Genomic DNA, 20,675 nt, shown 5'->3' with positions numbered 1-20,675 from the left:
CATTACTAAAATGAAAAAGAGAAATACAACATAGTTAGAATGACGTTAACTTCTTGTAATCCTCAAGTCTCCACGTGTGTCGGTTTCACAAGAAAAACAGAAACAACACGAAACGCTATTATAAATCTTTTAATATAATTTTTTATTATTTATTTTTTACTAAAATATAGGATCCGTATTTTTTGGAAAGTATATAGTTTACCACACTAGTTTTTCACGGTATTGTCACGTGCTTGTTTCACATAAATTCATTTTTTCTATTTTTTATCTTTAGGGTAGAGAGGGTACTGTGGGTTATGAAGGAAAACTGAAACAAACACTATTAACATTACAAAAGTGCAAATGAATATATAACAAAGGCAAATATGGCAAACACGCACAATAGAAAGAAAGAAACGCTGATGTACGGGTAAGTAAGCTGGCTTGAGAGTGCGGGACGGAGGGGGGATGCTGGGACGCCAGAATCACAGTCGAGCCCTCTTGAGGTGTCGTGGGCTAGTCGACGAAACACAGAGGATGGAAGGTGCCCACTTGAAGACCCCAGAGATGTACCCTACTTAGCTCAATCCAGACGGTTGTTATGCTGATGCGGTGGGCAGACCGCACGCACTGTGGTTGATCCCCGGAGCCAGCATCGCAGCCGTTGTGTGTGCTGATGCGTTGGGGAGGCAAAATAAGCTGATCCCGGGAGCCAACATTACACTTCATCCATCAACACCAGGCAGAAGGATATCTACATCATCAGATGAAAGGAAACGCAAATGGATGTAGACACAGATGGATCACATTAGTTTAATGAAAAGCTACGTCTTAGTTGGTGCTTATCTTGGCGAGAGCCGAGTTCAAATCAGCATGGAGTTTTAACATCTACTCTCATGTAATGGAAATCATTACAGCGGTAATCTTGTCCTAATTATTACCTTTGTGGAATGCACACCAACTAGATTTTGGACTGATTCTCCGGTTAAATACACTGTTTAAGTTTGACCTACAGAGGGATTAAGTACAAAAAAACAAAAAAAAAACAAATTTAACAAATCTGAAACCTGATGTAGCATGGCTTTCGAGGATTTGAGTTGCGCTTGCACTGTGCAGCCCTTCAAATGATTATGCAGCTCTTGTGTAAATACTAAACAATTCACCAGTCTTTGTTTCAAAGCTGCAGTGTCCCTCCCTGTTAATACTTTGTTATGTGTTTGTATAGTACTTGCCCTCAGACATGATCCCCTAAGTGCTCTATGCTGAAGTAATGGGATTTTAAATGTTACTCTTCCCACTGTGTACATCCCTTGCATAAATACATCTCCTATTACACATACCAAAAGAAAACACAGACGATGAGACACAGTTACATTTATTCTTTATGACAGTGTTCTGGATACAGATGTAAAGGTACCATGCACAAATCTGTTAAACAAGAGTAGAACACAGGATCTATTTTTGATTGTTTCAACTACGGACACATGATGTCATTAGGTAACACTTTACAGATTGATGATATGCTACAGGCATTGATCGCCTCACATAGTTTGCACTCCAGGTTCATGATAAATAACATCATTGTTTCCATAACATAATGAGCAATACATACATTAATTATTGCACAAAGCTTCCCTGCTGATAGAGAAAAGTGCTATAGAAATTTCCATTCAGTTCTGTAAGCATGCAGATAACTTGATGTGGGATATTAATTAACTATATGTGACTGTAGCACTGCTAACCCACCCTTTGAAGACTAAGGGACACACACACTCAGCAACTGCCAGGTATAAAGCAGCAGAAATTGTCTCAATGTTACTGCTTAATGACCAACAGTCTCCTCTCAACACACTACAGCTGTGGTTCCACTGTCTGTTACTGTGCTCAGGCAGGTCCCTGTTAAGTACAGTGCTGTTTGATCCCCAAATTTAAAGGTAATACTTTCCAACAGGTGGGCGCAGGCGTCTATGTAATTGATGGCATTGATGGCCAAGAGGTTTGATATCCAGATCCAGTTACCGGTATGATATATTTTCCTGTATTGAGATCTGTACTTAGCTCAGTTAACCCCTCTCCAATGCCCACATTAACCTGGAGGGAATCCTAACAGCACTCATTAAGATCATTTTTTAGGTCAGCAGAAACACAGCCAATACTGTCTTATTATAGTGCCCTGTGAGTTTCAGTCCCAGCAGGGCTTCTAACCCTGCCATGCTTATTGCAGTTTTCAGTAAGACAGGCTAGGTCTGAGGGTATCATCTTTGGTGGTGAGGAAAGCTGAGTTATCAAGAACCAGTTAGGCAGTTTGTGCTGCTGTAAGCAAGATTGGCGACTGGTCAAAGTTCCCACCTCCTCCTGCAGGTGTCACTAGTTCAACAGTGCTGACTATGGAGTTCCACATTTGCGAAAGTTGATTTATCTTGAGGTGGGGGAATAGCCATGAAATCTTGATGTGGACAGCTACAGCAAATACAGCTGCTAATAGTTTGTATTGAATGTTATTCATTCTGAATACAAACACTGTTTTATAAAAAATACTTTATACATTTTGAACAATAAGCTAACAAGTCTACTGGATCACACATATCTAGTTGTTCAGACACACAATTTATTTTTTGTCTAACATAGTAACATACAGTAACTAATGCAACATACTGATATCGTCTTGTTCAGTGATACAAGAAAAAAAGTTTAATTAAACACCAAGCACTAAATTAATCAAACATTCTTTTCAAACTGCACACATTCTACCAAGCATGTACAATTCTTCATGGACCAAGAATCTCCCGTCAACATTCCTCTGTATGGTTGTCCCATACCCACATTCACTTGCATACACAGTGCATTCTTTTCAGGAATGGGGTGATTTATAACCTTTACAACTGTGTTTAGTAATCTTTTATTTCCAAACAATATTTTCAAGATTAGTGGGCTGTTGCCCATCTCAAACAAAAACACAATCAAGTATGAAGTACCAGTACTGTTGACATGACTTCCAGCAAACTAAAGAGCCAATACTATGACTTTGAAAGGCAGCCTTTAGGAAATTACTGTATTGTCAATAACTACACTAGAGAGGTTTTTGCATTCATAATGCATTAATTTTGCAGTCTACAGTTTCTAAGTACTTTGTGTCATTTTTAGATTACATTTAGAACCAAACTGGACTATTTAGGAAAAAGCAGATCAAAATCTCTTTTGATTCAAAGTGTATTTATGTGTTTTTCAAGCCAACACTGATTATTATGTTGTATTTTAAACACATTACTGTGCTTCAGTAAAATAATCATGAAACTAAACGTATTTTGAATGTGAAGTATACAACGGTATGCAATATACAAATTCGTCTGCATCAAACTTATTTCCTCCAAGCCAAACATACACACAGTGCCGATTCTTTAAAGTGTGAATTATTCAGACCTGTTTTGTATTATTAACTGCTTCATTGACAAGCCAGGCTGTATTACCAATAATGAAACAACTGGTACAGAACATTTAGGTGCCACAGAGAACCTAAACAGAAGTTATTTGAGCCCCAGCACTAAATAAATAAAAATAAAAAAATAAAAATAAATAAATAAATAATGTAGTAAAGAGTGTGGCGGAGTGTCCCGCCCCTATTTATTATTATTTGTATTTTTGTTTGCGGCGCGGGTAAAAGCGCCGCGTCTTTTATTATTATTTAAAAACCCCGTGAGGATGCATGGCTGATCAGCTACTGATTACTTAAATAGCTGACAGTCATGCATCCTTACCAAACGCGTGCAGACTCTGGCCGGGGGATAATAAGATAATTACCAACTAGTTAATCCCTCGGCCAGAGTATATAAACCTGCAGCTCTCTGCATTTGGGGTTGAGAGTGTAGAGGAGAGTACGGGAGAGCGGAGAGCGGAGAGCGGAGAGCGGAGAGCGGAGAGCGGAGAGCGGAGAGCGGAGAGCGGAGAGAGGAGAGAAAGCCACATTTGGAAAACAATTGCTAAAACGTGCTGGATTACCCAGCACGTCACTTACTTGTTTGTTTGTTCATTCGTTTGGCCCTCGTGCCCTTTTGTTTTGTGTTTTGTTGGTTTGTTTAATATTTTGTTTGTTAATAAATACGCTGAGTGCTACTGCACTCAGCTTCACCCGCCATCCACTGTTGTGATTCAGTTACTTCCTGGTCCGTGACGTCATCACCCTCACCACTGCGAGCCAGACTGCCACATATGGTGTCCAGCGTGGGACAAACAACGCCTCCAACAGCCGGACCAGGACAGAAAAGTGCGTTTTTTTTGTTTGTTCGTTTTTTTTTCCCAAACTAAATAATGGGAAGAAGGAGGAAACAGCAGCAGCAGGTGCAACAGCGCGGGGCTGGTCGCAAGTCCCGCCGGGTCTCTGCTGTGCTGGACGTCTGCCTCACCTGTCTGAGGGGTGAGGAATGGTGCTTTGCCATTGGTGAGGTTGGGCATGTAGCACCCGACCAACCCCCTCCATGGCAGGTGAGGGAGGAGTCTGAATCCTGCGCACATCCTGCGCACATATGGGAGGAGGATGGCCCAGAGCAGGAACCGGAGGATGAGGGGTCGGTCCGTCCACAGTCCAAGAGGGGGGAGGCCGAGTGTCCACAGCCAATGGCTCCACTAGCAGGGGAAGAATACCTGCTGGTTTCACCTCCACCACCACCGTCCGAGGGAAAGGAGCAGGAGCTGCCTCTGCATCCTCTGAGGCGGACTGGTCCACTCTCCTCAGAGGGGATCTGGGACTGGCTGGCGGAGCCTGAGAGGGATATCGTGGACGCCCTCCCTGCTGTGATCAACCTCCTGTGGGCAAGAGATGGGGAGCGCTGGGAGGCCTGGGAACAGCAACACCACCCAGCTTCCCTCCCAGACATCGCAGCCATGGTGTTCAACTACCTGGCTGCGGATATGGGAGAGACCCTGCTGCTGCCATCTCCAGCACAAAAGGGAGAGGAGCCATCGCTGCCGTCTCCAGCGCCAGAGGGAGAGGAGCCATCGCTACCGTCTCCAGCGCCTGGGGGAGAGGAGCCATCGCTGCCGTCTCCAGCGCCAGAGGGAGAGGAGCCATCGCTGCCGTCTCCAGCATCAGAGGGAGAGGAGCCATCGCTGCCGTCTCCAGCATCAGAGGGAGAGGAGCCATCGCTACCGTCTCCAGCATCAGAGGGAGAGGAGCCATCGCTGCCATCTCCAGCATCAGAGGGAGAGGAGCCATCGCTACCGTCTCCACCAGCAGAGGGAGAATGCCTGCTGGTTTCGCCTCCACAGCCTGGGGAGGAGCCCGAACGTCCTACGCCCGAGTGGGAGGAGCCCGAACGTCCTACGCCCGAGTGGGAGGAGCCCGAACGTCCTACGCCCGAGTGGGAGGAGCCCGAACGTCCTACGCCCGAGTGGGAGGAGCCCGAACGTCCTACGCCCGAGTGGGAGGAGCCCGAACGTCCTACGCCCGAGTGGGGGGAGTCGGTGCGTCCACAGCCCAAGAGGGAGGAGTCGGTGCGTCCACAGCCCAAGAGGGAGGAGTCGGTGCGTCCACAGCCCAAAGAGGGGGGAGTCGGTGCGTCCATAGCCCAAAAGGTGGAAGTCTGCGCTTCCACAGCCTTAGGGCCCAAGCTGCAGTCCCAAGAGCCAGAAGGGGAGGAGTTACAGGCTCAACCCCCTGAATTTTTCTGGGGGGGAGAAGGGCAGGATGCTGATGTTCCCCAGCAGCCTCTATTTATGCTGCTGAAGGGAGCACGGCACACACCAGCCCAGCCGCCACAGCAGAGGGAGCCAGAACCGCCACAGCCTCCCTCTGAGTGGCCAGCATCCGCCCCATCGCCTCTGCCTCCACCACCACCAGGAGCAGAGCAGCAGGAGCTGCCTCTGTCTCCACCACCACCAGGAGCAGAGCAGCAGGAGCTGCTTCTGTCTCCACCATCACCAGGAGCAGAGCAGCAAGAGCTGCCTCTGCCTCCGCCACCTCCACCAGCAGAGGGTGAATGCCTGCTGGTTCCACATCCACCGTCGTGGGAGGACTGCTTGCCCCTCCCACCTCCACCAGCAGAGGGTGAATGCCTGCTGGTTCCGCCTCCACCGTCGTGGGAGGACTGCTTGCCCCTCCCACCTCCACCAGCAGAGGGTGAATGCCTGCTGGTTCTGCCTCAACCGTCGTGGGAGGACTGCTTGCCCCTCCCACCTCCACCAGCAGAGGGTGAATACCTGCTGGTTCCGCCTCAGCCGCCGTGGGAGGACTGCTTGCCACTCCCAGCTCCACCAGCAGAGGGTAAATACCTGCTGGTTCCGTCTCAGCCGCTGTGGGAGGACTGCTTTCCCCTCCCACCATTGCCATTGCCTGGGGATGGCTGTTCTGCATCGCCTGGGGCTGCCTTTTGTTCTCTACAGGACACAGGGTACGAGGGAGAAGTGGAGCTCCCGCTGCCGCCTCCATGGCCAGGGGCTCCCCTCCCGAGTTCGCCTCCCGAGGGTCCACTGCGGCTGCCGTCGCCTTCCGAGGGTCCGCTGCTGCTGCCGTCGCCTTCCGAGGGTCCGCTGCTGCTGCCGTCGCCTTCCGAGGGTCCGCCGCTGCTGCCGTCGCCTTCCGAGGGTCCGCCGCTGCTGCCGTCGCCTTCCGAGGGTCCGCCGCTGCTGCCGTCGCCTTCCGAGGGTCCGCCGCTGCTGCCGTCGCCTTCCGAGGGTCCGCTGCTGCTGCCGTCGCCTGGGGTCGCCAGGGATCCTGCTTCGCCTGGGGTCGTCGAGGGTCCGGCTTCGCCTAGGGTCGCCGGGGATCCTGCTTTGCCTGGGGTCGCCAGGGATCCTGCTTCGCCTGGGGTCGTCGAGGGTCCGGCTTCACCTGGGGTCGCCAGGGATCCTGCTTCGCCTGGGGTCGCTACACGATGGCCGGAGCTCCATGAAAGGGAGCTGCCAGAAATGAAGAAAGGGGGGGAGGTCAGGAGACCAGCTCCCCCAGCCGCACTTTCGCGGCTGGAGATCATGTGGTCGGAGCCCCACGGAGGGGAACTGCCGGCCATGAAGAAGGGGGGAGAGGTCAGGAGACCAGCTCCCCCAGCCGCACTTTCGCGGCAGGATAGAGTGTGGCGGGAGCCCCGGAAGAGGGAGCTGCCGGCCACGAAGAATGGGGGGGTGCCAGAGATTCCACCATGGCCACCCCCCAGAAGTAACTTGCTTCCCCCTCTTCCGGGACTTTAAGACTGAGGGGGGAGGTGGCCGTTGGGGCCATGTGTGCTGCGCACAAGGGGGGGCATGTGTGGCGGAGTGTCCCGCCCCTATTTATTATTATTTGTATTTTTGTTTGCGGCGCGGGTAAAAGCGCCGTGTCTTTTATTATTATTTAAAAACCCCGTGAGGATGCATGGCTGATCAGCTACTGATTACTTAAATAGCTGACAGTCATGCATCCTTACCAAACGCGTGCAGACTCTGGCCGGGGGATAATAAGATAATTACCAACTAGTTAATCCCTCGGCCAGAGTATATAAACCTGCAGCTCTCTGCATTTGGGGTTGAGAGTGTAGAGGAGAGTACGGGAGAGCGGAGAGAGGAGAGAGGAGAGAAAGCCACATTTGGAAAACAATTGCTAAAACGTGCTGGATTACCCAGCACGTCACTTACTTGTTTGTTTGTTCATTCGTTTGGCCCTCGTGCCCTTTTGTTTTGTGTTTTGTTGGTTTGTTTAATATTTTGTTTGTTAATAAATACGCTGAGTGCTACTGCACTCAGCTTCACCCGCCATCCACTGTTGTGATTCAGTTACTTCCTGGTCCGTGACGTCATCACCCTCACCACTGCGAGCCAGACTGCCACAAGAGCTATAACTATCGCCTTTAAAACTGTGAGAATATATGCTAAGCAAAACAAGGCAGTTATTCATAAAAATAAAACCCTACAAATTAGTGCTAAAATCTGTGGTTAAACACAGAAGTCTCCATCCTGAAAACACCTGTTTAGGTGTTTAGATTTCCAGTCAGCAGGGTCATGCCAAAGAAAGAACTAATAATACTGCTAAACTTACCAAGCCTTCAAAGGGTTATTCTACTGGGAAAATATTAAATTGATAAATAATAGATATTCATCTTTAGTGGTACAGCATAGTTTGAATTTTCCATGTATGTTTTCCTGGTTACCTCTAAATTAGTATTTTTCCATACATCTTCCTCGTCCACATTTTACTTGTGGTCTGACTCTGATCCACCTACCAGCAACCAATTATATTGTGCGGAGTATGAAGGATAACTACATAGTTTTTTTTCTGTGTCTTCATTGGTCACATTTTTAAAGATCCAGCTGAGCCAGATTAAACTTGAAAAAACAGGATGAAAGAGCACCAAGAATGATTCAATCATTCAGTCCTCACTGTACAGACATCAACATGTCATTGCGCTGCTACTGTACTGTACTGTGCTTCAGGTAGGAGAACTCTGGTTAAAAACAGACAAACAATAACTCTAGGCTAAAATTATTATTATTATTATTAAGATCATTCTAAAAATACAAATGCAGGCTTGTTTTGAACAGCATAAATATAATGATAGATCCACATATGACAGACGCAAATCAAAATCCATAAACATAAGTAGTATCAAACTGAACTTCATTCTTCCCCAACGCCATAATTCTGGGGTCACCAACTGACTAGACAAGTGATTCAAAATAAATACTGCTCCACGTTGGCTCCATTGACTGCATAACTTCATAATTTCCTTCAGTTTAAAAGAACAGGATACCCAGGGCCTATAATACAACTTTTCAAAAACAACTTTTGCCAACCCGGTTGCAGGAGGCGACAGTGAATTGTTAAGCATTTGGGTACTAGGATAGGCTGACCAGAGTTTATTCATTAGACGAATCTCCGAATGCATCACGATTGCTTTGTCTGTGAGCAGATTTCCCAAAAGAGATATCCGAACTGCTTTCAGTCATAATGACAGCTCTGTCAACAGTAAATGGTCAAAGGTAAACATTGAACAGTGTTACTATACTTTGCACAAAGCTTAAAAATAGGATCGTTATTATACTTGGGGGGGGGGGGGGGGTAGTAGGGGTGGGATATAAGGCACTAAAGTCAAAGGTCCTGTATGATAAAAAGTAAAATATTGAGATCTTACAACCATGTGCTACAGTCCTTTAGAAGACCATTGAGGGTGGTACAGCAATTCAGCAATCTACTTCTTTTCACAGTAAGTGACTGTGAGACCACCTCTTCTGCACGCTTTGAAATCCTTTTGATATTCATAAATTCTGCACAGCAGCGCTCCAGGATATATCAGATTCCTACTGCAATAAAATACCCATTGATTTTAATAAACGTTGCTCATGCAATATGTGGGCTATATTTTGGAATACTCTGGAGAAGAATTTGCAAGAAAAAAAAGTTCTGTGCCAATCTAGTATTGGCGGCATTTGGGTTTATTTTGAAGTGTATTCCTTTTGCGCTGCACTTCTCTGCCTACTGTGCACTCCAGAGATTTCTCCTCCCGTTTCACTTGGCACTCAAATTAAAACCAGCGCAACTGGTGGTATCAGGAATGCATGAGGTGGGGGAACAGCTTGAATTTGAAATAGCAGAGGTCCTTTTCTGTTTACAGCTTGATAAATGGGGACTGCTGGCTGGGTGGCTTCTGTGAGGAGTCACTCAAGGGAAAGATGCTGGAGATCGCCACATCCACTATTCCTTGACAGAGCTCAGGGTAAAGCTTCCTGAAAGAGACCAGAAAACAAGAGTGCCAAGGATCCACTTATTAGAATAAAGCATGCTCATTTATTTCAATACTCCCTCTTGCTTTTGTCTTATTCAAAAGAACAACCAGCTTAAAATATATATTTTTTATTTTTTTATTGAATTTGAAACTGCTTATTCTTTTATACTGCATTTGAAGATGCTTACTCCAATGTATTTTACAAGGAATGATCAACTGAGATTTAACCTCTCTTAAATTGAGATGTAGACTATGGCCATTGAGAGTATCCTCAACAACTCAAACTTGGTCCTATATTGTGGTTTTCACTGGATCGGTCCAAAGATTCTTCCTTCACCTGCCTGTGACCCAAAAGCTGTTTTTGTGAGTTTCTATGCTGTGAATGTAATGTTACATATCTGCCGACTGCACGCTATGCCACATCTATTCTGTACACAGCTGGCATTCAAACAGGATCATTTTGACCCTGTTCTCTTCCAGCAAGTAGTCTGTGCCACTGTGATGCAAACAGATGTCAAATAACAGATATCCTGTTATTTGTCAGATGGAAATGAAGCATTATATTGTGGCAGCTCTGCACAAACAACAAGCTTGTCTTGACATCTTAACAAGCTCCTCTTTGCTTACATTCCCAGTTTAGCTCTGCATTTGTACGTGCATGCAGGTTTGTTTGTTTGTTATATTTGTTTTATAGCACAGTCCCAGAGACTCAGAAATTCACTGCCCATATATGTTGTGGAAAAATTATTATCAGCCAGTCATTTTGTTAATTAGGAGAGTAGCCAAAAAGCACAAGGGTACCAAACCTAATTATATTCCCAGATTATGATACTCTTAATAACTTGTGCTAGAGAATTAAGGCAGTTTCATCACAACTTGGATAAGCTATTATTCAGTTTTTATATATTGTGCTAATGCAAGGCTGCTTGTACAATATCCCCCATCACTGGGGTGACAACATTATTAAACATTATTATGTAGGTTCTATAGACATTGTCATCTCAAATATATTGCAAATGTCATGGACTTTCTTATGTTATGTTCTTATGATATTGTATCAGGAATCTACATTGAATGAACTTTAATCTAATTTGTCTAGCTTTGCCTAGAGATAACGATCAACCTAACACCTAGAATGCACCAGGCACTCAGGAAACAAAAGGCTAATCAAACCCGTCTCCATGATTTAATTAACCCGTCTGGTGAGAGAGAAAAATAGCTTAGAGATTTAAGACAAATTTCACATCATATTGATTTAATACCACTATGAGTACAAGATGGAAGCGTTTTTATTCTTAAATTGCCTAACAAGTATAGAATAACCCAGGTAATAAATCCCTAAGAAAATTAAACTGTTTGCAATGTCTAACCAAAGTCACAACCCGACATGTTTGGTGTCTAAAGAAATGTAATTTCTTATGGTAAGAATAACGGGAATTCAGAATAAAATCTGAATTATTTAGCAAAAGTTATGCACGTTTTAAAAGTTTCCCCTTTCCAGATTATGATAAAGAACTAATCAGACAAAGGAGGGGGGGGGGAGCAATCAATCAAGACTGCAAGCCCATTCGCTACAAAATAGCCAATCGGAGCTTGCAGCGGGAAATTCAAATAATCTCTTTGTTTGAAAAGTATAAAACCCCCTGCTTTAGCCCCAGCTCCTTGTCCCCAGCTCTAGCCCTCTAATCTGAGTCCCCAGCGCTAGCCAGACCTGCTTTAGCCCCAGACTGGCTGCTGATCCCTGCTTGCTCAGACTCTAAGAAACTACAAGACTGCACCTGGAGCCCTCAGCTCTCAGTATTTATCCATCAAGGTTGGGGGCCCTGACACTTGGAGAAACGCAAGGCAACACAACTGCTTTTCAGGCTAGGTAACAATACTCTTAAATATCTATTCAGGTATTGTGTGACCCATTGTTGTGTCAGTATGTACTAGTATTTCGTTGGTAAATTGTTGTTTTAAACCTTAGTTCTCATTGTAATGCTTTTAATGTGACTTTAATTGTGTAACTGTTTTGTGTGATTTTCAAACTTTTATTTTGTTGCATGCTTAATAAATACCATCTTTCTAAGAGATTCCCAGTATTGAGTCATTCGCTCATGTTGAACAAACACTATTTATGAACTTTGAACAGTCTGGAATGTGGTCTATTTTTGGCTTGTTGTAATGTGTAAATCTGCCATAGTTTTCAGAGAGCGACATTAAAAACGGGTTTGTACATTATAATAGTACCCACAGCTCTATTTTGGAGGTCCTTTAATTTATTGCTCTTAAGAATATATTAACTGCCTACAATAGTACCCACAATTATAATGAGTAGTGGGCACGTCCCGCCAAAACTGCTGTAATACTACTATACATCAGAGACCTTATGGTGTTGATGAAAAACAAAAAAGTTTGTCAGCTATGGCCAAATGTTTTGCATCACCTAGAATTTTAGGATTGAGACAATTTAAAAAAAAAAAAAAAAAAAAAAAAAAAATTGTGTGAACATATTTTAGATCTTTTATCTAACATGATGTAATCAAAGAAACTAGAAAATGATATTGCAAAAGTCTACCAGAAGCCATAATAGTAGTATAGTATTTCATGTTAAATTTTAAACTGTCACATTTTTCAATTTATCAATTTTTTCATTAAGTATATGGGAAAACTACAAAGCGGTATGCAATTCAATATGTTAACGTAATATTACTCAGCAGGTGCCATTCGACTTTATGAAGCAAAATTTGTTAATCGTATAGGGTGATGCAAGACTTAACCAATCTACTGCATATTATTTATATTATATAAAATTGACTCTAAGCTTAATGACTCAAAACAGGTGCTGAAAATTAGGGGTCTAACGATGAATCATAATACTTTCTTTACATGACATCTCGTATCATAATACAGTAGAAGCATCTATCATGATACAAGGTAAACACAATATTGTAGATCACTAAAATGATTCTTCAACGAATTTTTATTTTGCATCATACACATAGCCAATCGGGATAATCACATGTATAGTGATACCCATCGTATTGCAACCTGCATATTGTGATACACATCGAATCGGGAGATTAGTGTATTGTTACACCTCTACTTAAAACTACAGTCATTTTTACCTTTTGTTTTTGTTTTAAGCCATGATACAAGTAGTTCCTTACTTCACTGCATTGTCCTTATCCAACCATCATGAATGTCCCTTAGCTTCCTAGGACAATATTCTCAGTTAAAGTTGCAGTGCACAATTAGACCAACAAATCTAACCATTTCCTTTGCAGACATCAGTGCAATACTGCCTTTAAACCCCGAAGCACCACATATCACTGTATTCCCCAAGACAAAAAAAAAAAAAAAAACAGCTAAAGAAACAATAAGCTGGTAAATATTTAATTCAGCGCAATTCGCTATGCTTACTGTTACAGAGCCCACCCAAGCATAAAACCAGTCTTGTGGGGACACCATTAGAAATTTAAAATAGCTCCAGAATAATTTTTACATAAACATGTACCACAATTAAAGCAAAGTCTGGTCTCCTAGAAAATTTAAATATTTCAAGAATGCATCTTCTCTTTGATCACAGCACACATATACAAGAACAAATTAAATCACTGCACAGCTTGGTTCAAGGTAGTTGGATGGTTTCAGGGCTAGAATAAATAATACAAAACATAGCTGGATAAATTACTTTTAAAGTGAGAGTTAGAGATTAGCAAGCTGTTGTGAGCTCAGGCTAGTATCTCAGCTCTGATACAACACTGTATCAAACATGGAATGGACTTCTGTTTCTCTCTATAGAACAGTTTCCTTTTCAGGTTTATGCATTTGTGCAAGATGGAGGTTCAGCTTCATATTCTGGGCTGAAAAGCAGGTACACCGTATTTAAGATGGACTGGAAAGCTTATTCGCAAACGCAACTTCTGGAAATGAAATAAAAACTGTTGTTGCAGTAAACAATTTTCTTCAGCACTGGGGGGTGGGGTTAAGACAGGTATACATTTATTCACGGAACTTTTAATGAGTGAACAACCTTGTGGTTTAGGCTGCCTAGCTCCTGATGTTTATGGAATTTCAAGTATTTCAACTATCGTACAGCAGGTTACATTGAACACCTAAGAGAACAACCTTGTGGTGAAACTGATTCTCCCCGCCCCCCGCCTAAAGGAACAGGAACGTCGCTTAAAAGAACACCTTTTTGGCACCAATAGCGATTCGTTCACAACTGATACAGTAAACGGATAACTGAGTCATCATTATCATCATCAGACTTGAGTTAAAATATTTTATTCACTCTTTTCAAAACTGACTTGTCATTGCGAGCGTCTTGCGGAACACAGATTGGTTTATTCAATCTTTCAAAGTATCATTGCCTCGTTGTGTATTCTGATTTCAATGAGTACACCTCGTCACTACAAAATGGCAAGTAAAATAAATGCCGAAATGCACCTCTTGCTACAAAAAGTTAGACATTTATTCAAGCTCTTGAAAAAACCTAAATCGGACACAAGTCGCTGAGCAATTTATTGTTTACTGTTCTGGTGAGTTGCTTCACCATTCTGTTAAACAATTTTGTGCATGTCTTGAATATTGCTCCTGCACATGTATTCATAATTCATCTAGAGCTGCTGCTGCATTTAAGGGGGTGCTGCGTTAATTTAGATTATTAACATTAGTTTGTCTGTTACTTTATTATTATAGTTTATTAACATACACTAGCCTATTGCTTTTCTCTTACATATTCTGTTCATTTCATCTGTTGATGCATGTGCGTCATGACAAGTAATACATATTTATTTATTTATTGATTGATTCATATTGTGTCTTTGGTCAACTCAGTCTTGGAGAACATTTTGGCTAAGAGAACACTTCGCTTGCCTCCCTCGAGTAACCTGCCGGTGTCTTTTAGTCATTTCATCCACTTGTTGACAATTTGTCCCTTCTGTCAGTATTGCATATAAGGGTAGTGTGATCACATGTTTTACTGTGCGAGTACGGCATCAAGGAACTGCCACACTTCAATCTCCATCAATGCTGTATTGATAGAGCATAACTGTCGGATATTAATTAGACACTTTTTTTCTCAAGTGCCAGCTTAGTTCAATTGAAGTCCTGATTAAAGGGATCAAAACACCCCGTTTCTAAGTACCATGGCTGTATTGCTGACAAAACCTGCTGTAACAGAAAAAGAAGAACTATGCATTGATCTTACTGGGCACATGCTGGTGCTCCATTGATTTCAATCAGCCAGACCTTCAGATCTTCATCCACCATGAAGTCGAATCCAAACAGCTGAAAGCTCTGGTATGACAGGTGCTTGGTACTGATTGTAGGTTCGATACACAGAAAGCAACTCCTGTGTGCAAAGAATATTTGTTCAGTGTAAAGAAAAGGTTGACACAAGTATTCACAATAAATATATAGCAGTGACACTGCAGGTATTAGTATTTTATCATTTAAAACTACAAATTATTTTTGTAAAAATGTAGATTAGGCACGATCCAAGTTTCTAAATTGTAGATGCCTAAAAACAGGCACTTTACATTGCAAACAGAAGTACAAATTACTGGAAAAATTCTCTATCTAGGTAGATCTACATAATTACCTTATTATCTGTTTGATTTGAGGTAAAATGCTGCTATCCAGGGCAGTATTGTGAGAGTTTAATAAATACTGACTGAACTCGTCGAAAAACATCTCGTTGCCCTCTTCGTATTTGCCGTAGTTTTTCGAGTGCTCCTTCTGGATACAGTGATTTGTCAGGTGGCTGGTTTTGTCCTGCAAATCAGAGCTGTCGTAGGGCTCAGAGGATGTCCGCAGCACACCCTCTTTATAGAGGTAGATGCTATACTGGTGATCCACCAGCACCCAGCTTCTGCAAGAGGAAGACGAGACACACTGGAGGTCAGCTATGCACCTTCATGAAAAGAGGCTTGACCTTGTATAGAATTCATTTTCCCTTATTCTGGCCTTGTGTGGATGTATTTATTCCTGTTGATCACGCACAGCTTTCTGTTTTGTATTATTTTATTTTAAACTTGAATTTTTTTTAATGTTAAGAAGCTATCTTGAGCAACGTAAAAGGGTCTTGGTCATCCCATAAAGACACAATACAAGGTAAAATGATGAAGACACCAAATATAGGAACTAAATAAATTGAAATGTTTGTCTACTTGCTTATACCTCAAATATTTGGGTAACATGTCTCAAATGACAGGACATTCTGGGGGCTTGGAACCAGGAGGTCCCCGGTTCAAATCCCACCTCAGCCACTGACTCATTGTGTGACCCTGAGCAAGTCACTTCACCTCCTTGTGCTCCGTATTTCGAGTGAGACGTAATTGTAAGTGACTCTGCAGCTGATACATAGTTCACACACCCTAGTCTCTGTAAGTCGTCTTGCATAAAGGCGTCTGCTAAATAAACAAATAACTGAAGTATCAGCATAAAACATTCAAGACTAAATCCATGTTCAGTTTGACTCTGGGACGTGTGATATACAGAGTATCCAAGACCAAGGAAGAAAGGTGTAAATAAAAAGACAGCTGGCCTCCTAAATGTAATAGTCAAAATAAAAACACAAACTATCAGCACTATTTGTGCAGTATTATACGGTAAATGTGTACAGTATTAGAGTTTGCCGAGTAAAACAGTATTGTCTTACCTGATATCAAATTTGCGATGGCCTGGTTCTAACAATAGAGGTTTTTCCAAGTACTTCTGGATCACGTGAACTTGGCCTTGATCATCTATGAACTCTAATAGCTCATTGGCATCTGAAGAGATGAGAATTCCAGCCCCTGAAATTATATATATATATATATATATATATATATATATATATATATATATATATATATATATATATATATTGTACAGATTAGCACGACAGAGTTCAAGCATCTTCCATTGCCACCACAGTCTCCGGATCTCAAGCTAACTGAGAATGTTTGGGAGGACCTTGAACACATTCTTCACCACGATCCTCTCTGCAATTGTGTGAAATATTAAATGACCGAATGGATTCTCACAGCTTAAAAATATTTTGTTTAAGCACACAGGTGGTGGATCTTTTTAGCATACATAGCTTTTTATTTCTCTTATGTCATTTATGTACTGCGAATAAGGTTAGTTTGGTAAGGGATCATTTTCACTTGATCCCACCTGGCTACTTCTCACCTTTAGCCCCTGCAGAAGATTTGGCTATCCATACAGAGCCTTCGCCAGCCTCCTTCTTCTGGCTGTAGGACGCCAGGAACACCTCCCGCTCATCTGTCTTTGGATTGTTCATCATGTGGTTGATGCCATTCTTGGCTGGAGCTACAGGGGTTTTGAGATTGGTGGGGTAGATCACATAGGATTCAGGCAACCAGCTGCATGATTCGGACAGTTCTGGAGTGGTCTTGATTAGTCTATGGAAGAAGGAGAATCATACTAAAATATATAGGGATGTGACACAGTTTAAAACTGTAGTATATTTTACCAGATAATACTGTTTCTGAATACAAATCTGAAACATTCATTATGAAAATATATATTTTTATATTTTCCAAACACATCAGGGATACAACAATCTCTGTTTAAAAAAGGCAACCTATTACATATGATGCAAAGGCAAAGATCATAAAGCAGGGTAATGTTGTTGAAGCCGACACCCTGGGATCCTTCAAGAAGCTGCTTGATGAGATTCTGGGATCAATAAGCTACTAACAACCAAACAAGCAAGTGGGGCAGAATGGCCTCTTCTCGTTTGTAAACTTTCTTATGTTCTTATGCTCTTATGTTCTTATTCTGCTCAGTCTCCATGCCTTGTTGTTTAGACAAAAATATCGATCACTACTCTTCATGGAGCAGTTTGTCAAGGCCCATTTGGTTTGCTCTTTAGTTATTTTTAGTTTAGCAAATGTCAACAATGTAAATGTTTATAAATATTAACAGAGTAACATTTTTCAAAGTTTTGTTGGTATGTTATGCTAAAGTAAAGGAGATTCTGCAGGTCAATTAGCTGAAACAACTGTGTAACGGACAACAAGACTGAACAAATGTATGCGGGTGGAAATCAGACCATGACATGTTCACTCACTCATTCAAACTACACCTTGCCCAGATATTGGTAGTTTACCTGCAAACGGAAGCATTAAAGGATACAACATGACAACAGGTAATCAGGCATGCTATTTAAGATTCAGTGTCAGCTGGGCACAAGATTTCCTCCAGGCACGGTTTACATTATGTAGTAGGCTTGTCAGCATAGGAGCACCTTCATATGTTTCTTGTGCTTAATGCTGAAAAAACTACAGAAATAAACTACAGATGCCCACAACTGTGGAACAGAGTTTTCAAATAACACTAATAACAAACCAAGGAATAGGTTACACACACTGCAGTGTTTGGATACATACTTGACTAATGATGCTTTGCGACACAGTTTGTCAGCTCCTCTGTAATAATTCACAAGCTGCATCAATCCTGGTTCATGACCTGTTGAGGAAAAAGGAGGTGGTGTTTTTTTGGTATTATTCAAACCTAACTAGATAAAGTCAACCATACAAATAAATTACTTAGGCATGCATAACTAACAACAACAAAAAATCACTGCTACTACAGTAAAACTATACGTATTTCAGATTACTACCAGATATTAAATGAGAAAATATGAAACTGAAAACGCCAGGGCACAAAACATACAATGTAAATGATGTAATTGTCAAATCCTTTCGCTGTTGCTTTATGAATATGGTGCTCAAATGACAACTGTTCGTAATATGTTTGATACGGTTACAGGCGCAAGGACACTTGGAAACAGAATTCAATATACTGTACACTGGGAATTCCGAGCCAACAGCCTTGCCAATACATGGGGCACTCCTACAAAATGTAGATTCAAACATTCATCTGCATTAGCGCAAGTGCTGATAACGTAGCCAAGGAAGACCCTATCGCACATTGACAAAGCTCGCTCCATTTTCAACAAACAATGCGAGCTTACAAAACACTCAAACCCAACTGCTTTTTTTTTCTTTCTTTAATTAAAAACGCAAAGGCTGCACAGCTATAAATAAATAAATAAAGACACTGGTCACGCCAGTGCAATATAGTTTATACATAAAGCACATGCAAATAAAATAATTACTAGGTTGTGTGTGTTTCTAAGTTTCTCACCCTAAGCAATCACCAACAACATCGTTAATTCCACAGACCCACAATACAGGTTCCGTTCTGTGTCAAGTATTATGCCAGTCTTTCAACAACAATCCTGAACTGCTTTCCTATTTTTAGATCTTGGAAATAATGCAATATCTTTTTAAGGGTGCACAAACATCGAAAAAATATTTGACGAAACATCTCCATAGAAACTGACATGACTGTTTACGTGCATTCTGTTTATGAAGACTTGTCATTAATGTGTACTTACCCAGTCTTCCAAACGGCAGTCTGTTCCTTTCTCCCAGCATTAAGTTAAATCTAGGATTGTCCCTTTTTAGTCGCTTCCATTGTCCAGTGGACACGAGCCTTTTGGCCACATCGGCAAAAACACTGCTGTTTTCATCTCGGGCAACGAAAGTATACATTGTTACATTAATGCTGAACACTATTAATGTATCGCGGAACTCAATCAATTGTAACTCTTATCAAACGTACTCGCCAAATGAGTCATCGTCACACTATTCCTTCTGAATCAGCAACGCATTTTACATTACAAATAGAAATACATAGTTTCATTTTATAGACACCCCCCTCCCCCCACACACGTTTCTCAAATGGCAAAACAATAACCATTAAATAATCTGCATCCTAAAAACAAGCAGTCATAAATATGTAATACTGATCAGGGGTGTCCCGAGAAGATATGGGTGTGACTGTCCTAATTTCTTCTTCAGAACCTTCTTCATTAATGTTATTCGAATTTCCAGAAACCAAAAGTCAAATCCACCATCTCAAGCCAAATACAAGCAACTTCTACTCTGTGGCGTGATTTTTGTTCTCTTAACTCGCATCTTTGCAATATCCAGTTTACCCCCCTTTTCCCTTTATTCCCATTTACAGCTGCCAGTTTACATCATCACATGGATTGGCTACGCGCAGGACAAAAAAACTGACGCCAGGAATTTCTGGTCTTTGTAGTTTTTTTTTAGGCTTTATAGCTGGTTCATCTGTCGTTCGCAATAATTCTATTAAAGAGTCTTCATTAAAAAAAATGCTCTATAGAAAAAAAAAATCAAAAACAAGTTACTCAGTCAAACGCTAAAGTCTCTCAGGAAAAAATAAATAAAGCAGAACTAAACTTCCCAAGACACCTAGCTTAACGTAGTTAATCGTTGCGTTGAATCCTGGTAAATGTAGTTTTCTGTGGTATAGTATTGTAACGAACAGTGAATGTAAGACTACACTGACCGTAATGCAGTTCAAGAATTCTCGGTTAATACTAGCAAATCACAGTCGCTACAGATGAAGTCTGACACATGCCAGGTTTTTGGGATGGAACCGCATAACAGTCTCGCGTTTTGATTGGTTTGACATGTTTATACTCACATAAAAGGACAAGTAAAACAGTACAACCATTCATAAAACATTGACCTTTACGGTAAATACAAAGTATTACATTAAACATATCCCACCCAACACAACCAGTTCCCCTCATTGCCAGGTGCGCTTTGTTGCTACAAATGAAATGCATACTGCACGTGAACTTTGGTGCGAGACCTTTAACGCTAATAGTCCAGCCCTACTCCTGGCTACAAAATGCTGCCCACACTCACCGTTACAGTATTTTAGTACGGGAAATCATGTGTTACAGTTCGTTAATTTGCCTATAAATGCTATTTTCTAAAAACTTTTTAAGTCCCGTAAATGTAAACTACACACGTTAAAAATAATGTTTTTATATCATATCATTGCACATGTACACACATTGCCTAAGTGGTAATAAATAAATAAATAAATAAATAAATAAAAACATCAACTTGCATTTGGAGCATTTTGCGTTGTATATTCATGACAGACTTAAGAAGACAGGAACAAGAT

At 41.9% G+C, this 20,675-nt stretch overlaps 1 protein-coding gene across 5 annotated transcripts; it reads right to left on the bottom strand.

Annotated features, from left to right (window-relative positions):
* Positions 1 to 609: 609 nt before the first annotated feature.
* On the bottom strand, positions 610 to 20,659 carry LOC117402225 (tubulin--tyrosine ligase-like). Of its 5 annotated transcripts, XM_034003150.3 has the most exons (8): positions 19,066 to 20,659; positions 18,053 to 18,131; positions 16,830 to 17,062; positions 16,315 to 16,450; positions 15,256 to 15,525; positions 14,863 to 15,006; positions 12,776 to 12,864; positions 9,537 to 9,666 (listed from the first exon to the last, which is right to left on the bottom strand). In XM_034003150.3, the coding sequence occupies exons 1-7, from the start codon at positions 19,220 to 19,222 to the stop codon at positions 12,819 to 12,821; spliced, it is 1,065 nt and encodes a 354-aa protein (XP_033859041.2). In that variant the 5' UTR covers positions 19,223 to 20,659; the 3' UTR covers positions 9,537 to 9,666; positions 12,776 to 12,818. The 5 variants fall into 5 exon arrangements, with proteins under 5 accessions (XP_033859043.2, XP_033859039.2, XP_033859041.2 ...); XM_034003152.3 differs by lacking the exons at positions 9,537 to 9,666; positions 12,776 to 12,864 and adding an exon at positions 610 to 733; XM_034003148.3 differs by lacking the exon at positions 12,776 to 12,864 and having other exon boundaries at positions 8,414 to 9,666; positions 19,066 to 20,264.
* Positions 20,660 to 20,675: the final 16 nt, after the last annotated feature.

The sequence above is a fragment of the Acipenser ruthenus genome, chromosome 5, assembly GCF_902713425.1.
Source record: "Acipenser ruthenus chromosome 5, fAciRut3.2 maternal haplotype, whole genome shotgun sequence".
In the NCBI taxonomy this organism is placed as follows: domain Eukaryota; kingdom Metazoa; phylum Chordata; class Actinopteri; order Acipenseriformes; family Acipenseridae; genus Acipenser; species Acipenser ruthenus.
Note: the sequence above shows the minus strand (reverse complement) of the source record. Positions and strands in the feature narration are given on the sequence as shown.

Bases quoted from the DNA above. Each gene is read 5' to 3' on its own strand.
- LOC117402225 (XM_034003148.3), bottom strand. From the start codon at position 19,222: ATGTATACTTTCGTTGCCCGAGATGAAAACAGCAGTGTTTTTGCCGAT. The intron at 18,132-19,065 runs GTAAGTACACAT...TTTCCTCAACAG, and splicing joins ACTGCCGTTTGGAAGACTGG to GTCATGAACCAGGATTGATG. The intron at 16,451-16,829 runs GTGAGAAGTAGC...ATATAATTTCAG, and splicing joins ATCTTCTGCAGGGGCTAAAG to GGGCTGGAATTCTCATCTCT.